This window comes from Priapulus caudatus, unplaced genomic scaffold, assembly GCF_000485595.1.
Source record: "Priapulus caudatus unplaced genomic scaffold, Priapulus_caudatus-5.0.1 Scaffold1180, whole genome shotgun sequence".
NCBI lineage: Eukaryota > Metazoa > Priapulida > Priapulimorpha > Priapulimorphida > Priapulidae > Priapulus > Priapulus caudatus.
The window spans coordinates 12083-22457 of record NW_014578241.1 but is presented as its reverse complement, the minus strand read 5'-3'; the positions used below and the strand labels follow the sequence as shown (position 1 = coordinate 22457).

Genomic DNA, 10375 nt, shown 5'->3' with positions numbered 1-10375 from the left:
ATACGACCACGACCAAGCGACACAGTAAAGTGTTTATGTAACTAACGTGTACTGGGTTGACCATTCGAGCATGGTCTGTGATTACGACACCAAGAACGGATATCAAGGACGCGAGCATAGGTTAGACTCAGACACTAAAATGAGGAGCTCTATTCCCGACCATCGAGGCCGCATGCGATCTGATTAACTCACTTGGCTGCTAGCACGTAAAGTACTTGCTCTTCGGCGATCGGCGGGTGGCTCCACAGTGATCTGCGCGGAACCTCTCACCCACCGAGGTAATATTCAATCATCGGTCGTGGTGATCAGCGAATCCGCCGGTACTAATCTAGCCCGGCGTCGGACGCAACTCTGGGTCGGAAAGCTGAAAAGGCTGTCGCTCCCTGGGCCAGGTGCGGCGCAGAGCGTCGTCCCGTCTTCAAGCATGCGAGCTAATTAATATTTAAAGGTTGACAGACGCACCTGCTGGTGGCTCGTATGTAAATACTTAACCGCTCTCATCAATTATTAATAAGACGCGAGAGTATACGTGCTTTTAATCGTTCCGTTCTCGATCACCGGATTGGTGTTTCTAAGACACGGCACTGATTTATATCAGATGGCTAGTATATCAAAAAAATGTTCATCACGAGCCTCATACCACTAGATAATATACATGGTCATAGCCCGCAGGACTCTCTAGAAATAGATAACTACATCTTAGCTGGAATAGAAAAATCTAACACTGCCTGAGCATAGCTAACAACCAGGTCGCAATATCACTAGAGTAAAATCTTATAGGACACCAAATAGGTCTTGACTTTTCGCCAAGTTCTATTTTAGACTTATCATTAAAGTACAGACACAAAATGATAGTCGCCATTCTAGATCTTGAGCAATTGCCGCACAGACCAGTGTCCACCTTATAAACACATGTGTTCCATTGCAAAATAACTATAACAACACATCCACTCAGACCCACAGCAGATCTGACAACTTTTGCTTGATGATAACTCAAAGACCGACACAGAGCCTAGGGCATTATGACTCAAAGCGAAGAGACAACAAACAACACGCAAAATATGAACCAACTCGATTCTGTGAAATAAACAAATACAACATAAACGAAAAAAAACAGCCCACTCCTATTTTTCAGGCAAATTTATCCTTTGTTTTATTTGTCTTTTAAGCAACCAACACGCTTTCACCCGAGTAAGTTTCAAGAGAACCGCCGTCCCGTGTGACGCACGATACTCTCTGTAATTGGCGCTATTTGGAACCAAACTGATGGAGCCTTTCATTAACATACATACAACATTCGCCAAATTATAGTAAGATAGGCTGAGCCGTTCAGATTTGTGCCGCAATTCCGTATTTCCTCCTATACCTTAAGTTAAGGGGGAAATATTCCCCATCTGTTTACACATCTTGACCTTTGACCCTTGACCCCCAAATTTGTCATCCTGAGTCCTTTTCACGATTCCCCCCCCTCCAACGTCCCGAATATCGGGACCGTACGTTGAGCGGTTAAGATTTGTTCCCAACTGTTGACAGACAGACGCACAAACGGACGCACGCTCATGCGATTCTACAAGCTGCATCTGACGAGCTAAAAACATGGAGATCTGCATCAGAGCTCTGCTAATTTGAGCGTTTTATGAATTTTGTAATTTGGACGTTTTGCTAGGGGTCGTAATTTGGGCACCGGTATTCGGTATGAACATTTCTTATTATAACATTTCTTGTTCAAGACACCCGTACACTGTACAGCATTGCAGACTTCCAGAAAAAAATCTGCTCTGATGAAATTCAACTTGTACATCTCATATGGGAAACTATGGCCAAATAGCTACTGAATATTTAACTTCATTATTACATGGTGATTTCTACTTACATTATGGGGCTTACACAAATCTCAGACACACAGACACAGAACAACAGGAACAGAGATACACAGAACAACACGAAATTGAAACCTGTTGAAATAAAACGAAATACAAACAGAACGAAAACAAAACAGCGCCCCCTATTTTCAGGCAAATGTTTACCTTTTTTGTGTTTTTTTGTGTCTTTTTTAAGACCGAACAAACGGTTTTCAACTGAGTATAGTTTAGAACCCGTTCCGTGTACTCATCGATCTCTTCTGTAAATTTGAGCGTTTAGGCATTTAAAAATGGCCTGGATTAGGCCCTGGTAATTGTGATTAGGGTTAACTAGTGTTTTGACTAAACCATTTCTATAGGCGCTCACACGAATCAACAGAATCCACACAAAGCACCTAATTTTACCTATTTTCTTTGGTGGTTTTCCAATTTTCGTCTCCATCAGAGTAAAGTTGTTGCGGCGAATGATACCAGGTTCCGATTCCACCACTACTCCGATATCCGAGAGATGTAACGATAAGTCCATGCTAGGACTGAGTTCCTGAAAAAATAAATGCATGGCAACAGTTTCTTAGAATAACTGTTATTCATTTTATACATGAGAAAAACTAAACCCAGATATAATGATTCACATGGATAGTAGAATTGGTGATGCAATGTGAGAGCTTTGCTAATGTATTATTCAATCTGATAAATCCAAGAAGAAATAGTTCAAAAGAAATAGAAGAAATAAAGTTATTTTTAGGGCTTACCACTTCCCCTGTCCATCCGGGTAAATTGTAAATAAGTAGAAAGGAATCCGGCACATATTTAAACTCTTTGGCAGTCTCGCTGACTAAGTCTTTGAGTGGAGTAGAGAGTGATAGGTTGAGGGTGATCTTGCTAGTCTGCCAGTGAGGATTTGTCATATCCCTCACGATACACAGAGCCTTCGCCTCTTCACCTCCCTTCGACTCCTGCAAGCAGAGTAAAATAACTCAATTTCGAGATCGATCCAAAGCATTTAACATGTGTTTTAACAGTTTAGACAGCAGTTTTACTGCAGTCTTTCTCAAGCTGTATTACTTGTTTGCTTGGGCTGTTACCAGATGGCAGCAGGTGACATTCATTATAAATAAAATGAAATCTGATAACATTCAAAATGCCAAGTGTAAAAGGTTAGGGTCTTGAATCAGTTTTCTGATAGGACAAAACCAGTATTCATTTGTAGGTATTTGCTTTGATTGCATTGTCTTACTAAAGTGTTTCTACTGCAGTTCAAATGGTTAAATATTAGATATAAACATGCTCAATTCTCTACATGTACAAACACAGATGCATTTGCATTTTTAAGTGTAGTATTTAATTCTCAAGGTGCTGACAAGAAGTAGTAGTTGTTTATAGGAATGTCATTTTCTTTCTCAACCAATTGTTGGTATCAGTGTCGATTCAGAACCTTGTGATATGAGTGACAGCTCTGGAACATACTTGCAGAGATGTCAAAGGTTTTTAATAGTATATTTAACCAGCAACACAAGAACAGCTCAGACATGTTAGATGGACAAATTTCCCCCAAACTCATATATACGCACATGGTATATAAATCCACTATCGAATCCACCTCAGCTGGACGTGAGGGTTGACCGACCGAGCCGTGACATCGGTACATTATTTGATAATGTTTTTCAAAATACAGGCTTCGCGCGAAAACAATAGATACGACGCAAGCGGTGTGTGAAACCAACGAAGCATGAATCGCGAAGACTATGTTTTTTCGTCACGTGAGCCGTTTCACTGGACCGACATTGAAAACAGAAAAAAAACAGACACGCTAGACATGGGCTGCTACGAAGGTCTGCGTGACACTAAACTCTAAAGCAAAAGTAGGATTCCGGGTCCGTGGGTCTCAGTGACATTGCGAGTATGAACTAATGAAGGGCTACCTCAAACCATGGGCGTCAACACAACCCACACTCACAATATCAATACTGACGCGTTTGCCGGGGGGACCTTATTACTAATTAAACGTGCGGGTATTAGAGTAGTTCATGCGTACGGTACCATAATTTATTCATGGAATCGTGGATCGAGAGCAACCGCTAACACAGGGGGCGATCGACGAAGATTCTCTGCGTCATTCGACATTCAGAGATTCATTGGCAGACGACTTCAACGCATCACCGAATCGAACCAAGCAATCACGTAGGCGTTAGATATACGCTCTGATTTCGGCTAATGTATTAAGTACATCAAATCCGCAGTATATTCGTAGACCGTCACGTGAGAAATAAGGTAGATCGAAGTAATAAATGCTATGTCTATCGTGACGATGTCGAAGTGTCAGGTTTCAGATTTGACCGGAAAACTTGGAAATCGTAGCCGATTCTAGTCTAACGTATATTACCTCCATGGGACTAACTTGGGATTTATCCACGGGTACCATGATGACTATATGTTATGCTGATATTGTGAGCTGCTCTCGTGAAAATTCATCGACACTATAAGCGAAGAAAAAGCTCGAAATAAGACTGAGGTGAAGGAAAGTACAAATGGCGATACCCAAATATAGCATCTTACGCAACTCGCCAATAGATGGCGGGCGTTAGATGCATAAAATTCCGAAACAAGATGAGGAGGAAGGAAATTATTTCCAAAATAAATAACGATCGGAATCCTGCTATTAAAGACACTTAAAGTGCTACCAACTTTTTTCAAATCATTAAACATATATATACAAAATTGTTGACGTCTTTTTTCTAGAAATGTACGCAGAACTGCGATGTATACTCAAATGAAAATAATGTCGATAGCTGTGTCGTTTACTCTCGTTTCTGAAAATGGTGTTACCCAGCCCTATATAAATCTGTACACGAAAACGAGGCTTCCTCTTGAAGTGGAACCGACAACATGAGTTCGTAAGTGTGAACAGCCTAATATTAAATCGTACTTTATTGTACTGTATCGTTTGTCATCTTACCCTTTTATTTGAGGGAAAGTTGCAGTAAATTGTTATTGTCGTAGATGGCGTCTCAATAACATTTCTTACTTCATTTATATTTCCAGTAAAACGGGTTTAGCGGCGTACCTTCTACCAATACTATAACATAGCCACGTATTTTGTCGTGCATTTTAGCAAAGTCTTAGTTATTATGAAAGCTGTACACTTGTCCAGTGATGAATAAACGAAAGATTGCATGTATTACCTGAAACAATATGTTGACCTCTATCTTCTGAGAACAAGTGCAGCTATAGCCACCCGTTTCAATGATATCCTTCCCACCTAATCGACACGTGTCGTATAACTATATAGTCTATAGTATAAATCCCATAATGATATTTCTATGATAAAACTAAAAATTACGATGCTAATTTATTCCAGCAAAGTATCTCGTGACACCCTGTACGAGTCCGTCCAGGCTGTCCTGGAGCATTCTACTAGTAAGAGGAAGAGGAAGTTTAACGAGACCGTTGAACTACAGATCAACCTGAAGAACTATGATCCGCAGAAGGACAAGCGTTTCTCTGGCACCATCAAGTAACTGCCCGCCTGGAAGCAGCAATGAGCAATTCTCGCTAACCTCGTCCAATTAATTTTTATCTCGGCTTGTCACCCGTCAAGTCCAAGTAAAAAACATTACTGATTGAACTACCTTTAAGAACGTTTTGGTACAATTATGTTATGTTGTCATGGAAAGGAGAAGGTTTTGCTCATCGTTGCGTGACAGGAAGTCGAGGTCTGCTCGCTCGTACGCGTGCGTTGGCTCGGCGGACCTCTACCCAGGGTCTTAAAACAACTGGGGAGGTTCAGCTTCGCGCTGACCCGAAAACTTAGTAACGCGTGCGCCCGCCCACGTCTGGAAACTACCGGGGAAGGCGCGCTAGCAACGTTTCGCCCTTGCGATAACGTGCAAAGGTTTGTTGCGGGAACCTACCTTTTCCGAGTTGATAGTTTCATGGATTTCTTCATTTTAATTGATGTATAAACTAGGGGTGCACCGGATCCAACTTTTTAAGTTCCGGCCGGAACCGGAACTTTAGCTGGGAATAAACTTGACAGTTTTGGCTCACTCGGCCTGAACGAAATATCATTAGGAGGCACATCACTTGGGCGAGTAGGACAATGCTCAAAGTTCTAATTACAGGATGGTTGTTACTGTTAGGTGTATGAATCAGCTGCTTACAGTGCATAATTCTGGCATCTTATTCATGAGCGAAATTTTGTGGCAAGACCTGCATGTTGCAGTATCCCTGGTTTTAATCTATTATTTTTAACTAACGGACAGATGCGATTGCTGTGGCTCTAAGAGTATTTGATTTTGAAAGAAAATCTTATGAATTGCCTAACATCAGTTAAAGTGACTACGTCACGAATTTTCTATGGTAAAATTTGTAAAAATTTTGTTGCCATTTTTTGACATTAAAGGCAAGAACTAACGTGACTAAACGTATCGTCAAATTCTTACCTGATAAGATTGTTTCTCAACTAGCTAAAAATCCAAAAAACCTGGACGATTTGATATTAGCGTTCATAACATTAATTGCTTGCTATGGGCTATGTATGAGTCACAAGTGTATGTTCACATCGAACAATAATATAGTAAAATAAGAAGTATAATGCAGCAGTTTAACCATAAAAAGTGAACAGAATCACATATTTTGTGAAAAAGTGGATTTTTTTTTTTTTTTTATTATTTACGGTGACATAATCACTTTAAGTTCAGTTCAGTTAGTTAGCCAATGTTCAAGTGGCAATCGTTTAGGCAACACTATATTGTTAGCAAGTTGACTTTATTGACTCTCCAGTGACTAATCTTTTGATTTTGATAACGCTTGTACCAGAAATGAAATTAGGAAAAAGTTCCGGTTCCGGCCGACTGTTTCTGAAGGGTTCCGGCCGGAATCGGAACTCTGGAAAATTTGGGATCCGGTGCACCCCTAGTATAATTTAATTGATTTATTTCTGGCAGCATGGGAGTGACTTCGTTAAGAGTAATTGAACGTGTGGGGTGTTAAGTGAACGCTGTTAATGTCGGACGACGAGCTAACAGATGTAAATGTTACGTGTAGACTGGATCATTGTGCCACACAGTACCTTTACCTCTCGCTGTCTAGGCTGAAGTACATTCCCAAACCGAAGTACAGAGTGTGCGTTCTGGGCGACCAGCAGCATTGCGACGAGGCGCAGGCCAACAATGTCGAGTGCATGGACGCTGATGCCCTCAAGAAGCTCAACAAGAGCAAGAAGTTGGTGAAGAAACTCGGTAAGGCTCTTCGTCCTAATTGCTAGTTCGCATGTATTGCACGTCGGTTGCATGGGGGGGGGGTTTTGTACAGAGTCGAGTGTCTGTGCGGACATGGCAGGAACATCGCTGTTTGTCGCGAGTTATCGATTTAAACAAATTGGAAAGTTGGGAGTATGTTTTAAGTATTGCGCATCTAAGGAAATGACTGGAGTGACTTTTTAAATGGTTTTGGGGTGGAAAAAAAGTGAAATCTTCAGTACTAGAGGAATATGTGCCCGACCTAGTCTGTATTATACTACGTGTGAAAATTGGCGTTCCCACTTGTTTATTACTGTCTTGCAGCGAAGAAGTACGATGCCTTTCTTGCGTCCGATTCTCTCATCAAGCAGATTCCTCGTATCCTCGGTCCGGGTCTGAACAAGGCCGGAAAGTTCCCCACGCTGCTGACTCACACGGAGAGCATCGTTGGAAAGGTGGACGACGTCAAGGCAACCATCAAATTCCAGATGAAAAAGGTGAGAGGTTCACGTGCGGCTGTTGTTTGCGTCTTGACAGCGGAGAGTTGTAATGGTTGCACGTTTGTGATTCTCGTACGTCGCGCGCGAGAAGTGGAAACGGTCACCAGTTCGTTGATGAAAGAACATTATTGCACATGTACTCAGAAACATAGTGTTGACTCTAGGATTACCCTGAGGGCTGGTGATACAAACGTTTAACATCTCTTTCTTGTGCGTTGCAAGTGTATCGTGATTCAATCGCTAACTCTGTGATTCATGTTTGTCTTACAGGTGCTGTGCTTGGCTATTGCTGTCGGACACGTGGGAATGAATGAGGACGAGCTGGTGGCAAACATATCGCTAGCTATCAACTTCCTCGTGTCGCTACTGAAGAAGAACTGGCAGAACATCCGCTCCTTGTACATTAAGAGCACGATGGGACCTCCCCAGCGAATGTATTAATGTTACTGTACGAGTGTACGGCTGTGTGGCGACGGATAGTGGTGGAAATAAATTGTTGTGAACAAGAATCGTGGTGTTGTGTTTGTAAGTCGCAATTACTTGTTGATAAAACCTTGGCTTTATTTCAACTTTGCCGTTTCACCACAACAAGTTTAGAAGCTGTCGTCACGTTAACATTACTATACAAGGCAATCTAATCAAATTCCTGTAGTACATTAATCGTAAAACATTTCGACTTCCACTGGTGTTGGTGTTGCTATCCACTCGCAGCCGTCACGTTGAAGTAACAGGGTACTGTGAATGTGTGCGCACCAACCATATAGCTCATTGCAGAATATGTTCCCATTATCATTGCGATAGCACCTAGTCCAATTACCTCGTAGTTAATTGCCCTAATGTGAAGTGGGATATATCTGTAAAAATCCAAAATATAAATTAGCGAGTAGTTGTGGGGTTACCTGTGCTAAACTGCTACACATGATCAGAAAGTAAATGTGAAAACTGGTGAACAAGTGATACATGTGCAATGGCATTGTCTTTTGCATACATTACACGAATAATGTATAGGGTGAAAGTTGAAAGTTGCTTGTTGGTTGGCAGGTAGCATTAATGATTCACGTGTACATTTGGCTGTATTGGCTGTCGATCATTCACTATCTATATGCGTATGCATGGCAGTGGACTTGTATCCCTTGCTACCTTCGTATCACTACCCCTCTATCTCTCTATCTGATCCTGTCTACATCTCTCTACCTGATCCTGTCTACATCTTAATATCTTATTATATACATGTCTTTAATTTTGTACCTCACGACTGCAGACTCCCTCATTTCGCTGCGAACTCCGTCTTTTTGAGGGTAGGGACCCCCGTTGCTGTTGGACCCCCGTGTTCAAAAGTTAATTTCTACCCCTGGACAAATGATCCCCTCAAATAACTGTCTAGATATCACATAGGCTAACTAAGCATGCTTTCATAGGAAACTACATCATGCAACTAGTGCTTAATCTTTCCTGACAAATCTGCTGCATTGCTATGTAGCATGATTGGCAGATGAATAAAAGTTGCATCATTGGTAGAATCTGATTAAAAACTGATTTACATCCGTTTAGGTTGTTAAGAGTTTTTAGATGGATTCGCCTAAGCACCGAAGCAGACCTTCATGTATCTGGAGACAGCAGCTGTTCCTGTCTGTTTCTACGTGCGATCTAACGACAGATCGATAAATTAACCAAAAGGTTTATTGAAATGCAGAAAGAACAGTACAAAGAATTTACTCTTACTTCACTGAATGAAACTACAGCATTCTGAATGAGTTTGGAAGCATACTTTTTAGAATATTGCGAGATATGGCATAAGGTAATCAGGGGCTAATCTAGCTGCTTAATATGGACAACCGTGGCGAGCGTAGCGAGCCTAAAAAATTATATATATATATACTTATCTATCACATTAAATTGGGCATTTGGACGACACATTTTATTCAGATAATAGATTATAGATCTTATATGAGCATTTTATTATAAAACAGTGCCTACATAATGATAACAAGTGCCGCAGAGCGACTGGGCTCATCTGAGGTCTGTTTCTACGGTTATAAACGTAAGATTTCAGACGTGCGTAGTGACACCTTTGTTAGGCGCAGATATGCAGATACGCAGTTGCGTACACATCATTTCAGCAAACATTTTTTTATTGCAGAAAGAGTGAGCGAGAGGAAGAGAGAGAGGGGGGCGAGAGAAACTCATCAACACGTATGGTTGACGTTTGGTTATGGTTTATCAGTTTATGTTATGGTTTATGGTTTGGTTTGGTAATGGTTATGAGAGAAACGATTAAAAAAAAAGAAATTGTAATTGTTGTTATTAAATTGTTGTAAATAAATCATGTAAATATTTGTGTTAATTGGAAAAAAAATAGTTAAATGGATAAAGATAGAAAAATACAGAAAACAGGAAAATAATTAAAAAACAGATGGGATTCGATCCAACGACCTTTCAGCCGTGACGCCCATGCTGTACGCGTTCGGCTATTCAGGCTTATTGGGTTTATAGATTATGGATGTGCCATGAATATGACAACACTGTGACGTCAACAAATCCATGTTTAACCCTCCTCTTGAGGGTCAAAAGGTTATCAGACACTTATTCTTCGCACGTCAGTGGAAAGCACATTTCATGGTCCTTTCAATAAAGTGATAAAAATGGTAGGTCAGCGCTGAAACAAAAAAGTTTTTCACTCTGTCCATTAGGCCATGTCGTCAGAAAATGTCTGATATCTCCTTTCCCCCCCTGCCCTTTGACCTGTGACCGCCAATTTCGCACTGGTGATGGG

The 10375-nt window shown here is 41.1% G+C and overlaps 3 protein-coding genes across 3 annotated transcripts in view; 1 reads left to right on the top strand and 2 right to left on the bottom strand.

Moving 5' to 3' along the window:
- Nucleotides 1–4414, bottom strand: part of LOC106815704 (ubiquitin carboxyl-terminal hydrolase 47-like) — a 40961-nt gene extending 36547 nt beyond the window's left edge. The window contains exons 1-3 of the mRNA XM_014820206.1: nt 4246–4414; nt 2615–2818; nt 2258–2403 (exon numbers count right to left, since the gene is read on the bottom strand). Of these exons, the coding sequence (XP_014675692.1) occupies nt 2258–2403; nt 2615–2818; nt 4246–4284 (389 nt within the window). The 5' untranslated portion in view covers nt 4285–4414. The remainder of the gene's footprint in view (nt 1–2257; nt 2404–2614; nt 2819–4245) is intronic.
- A 258-nt stretch (nt 4415–4672) lies between these two features.
- LOC106815706 (60S ribosomal protein L10a-2-like) lies at nt 4673–8111 on the top strand. Its single transcript, XM_014820208.1, has 5 exons — nt 4673–4756; nt 5221–5376; nt 6954–7102; nt 7427–7599; nt 7873–8111. The coding sequence occupies exons 1-5, from the start codon at nt 4749–4751 to the stop codon at nt 8041–8043; spliced, it is 657 nt and encodes a 218-aa protein (XP_014675694.1). The 5' UTR covers nt 4673–4748; the 3' UTR covers nt 8044–8111.
- Nucleotides 8103–10375, bottom strand: part of LOC106815703 (amino acid transporter ANTL1-like) — a 14236-nt gene continuing 11963 nt past the window's right edge. Inside the window, exon 6 of the mRNA XM_014820205.1 lies at nt 8103–8456. Coding sequence (XP_014675691.1) covers nt 8300–8456 — 157 coding nt within the window. The 3' untranslated portion in view covers nt 8103–8299. The remainder of the gene's footprint in view (nt 8457–10375) is intronic.

Bases quoted from the DNA above. Each gene is read 5' to 3' on its own strand.
- LOC106815706 (XM_014820208.1), top strand. The intron at 5,377-6,953 runs GTAACTGCCCGC...CTCGCTGTCTAG, and splicing joins CGTTTCTCTGGCACCATCAA to GCTGAAGTACATTCCCAAAC. The intron at 7,600-7,872 runs GTGAGAGGTTCA...TTTGTCTTACAG, and splicing joins TCAAATTCCAGATGAAAAAG to GTGCTGTGCTTGGCTATTGC.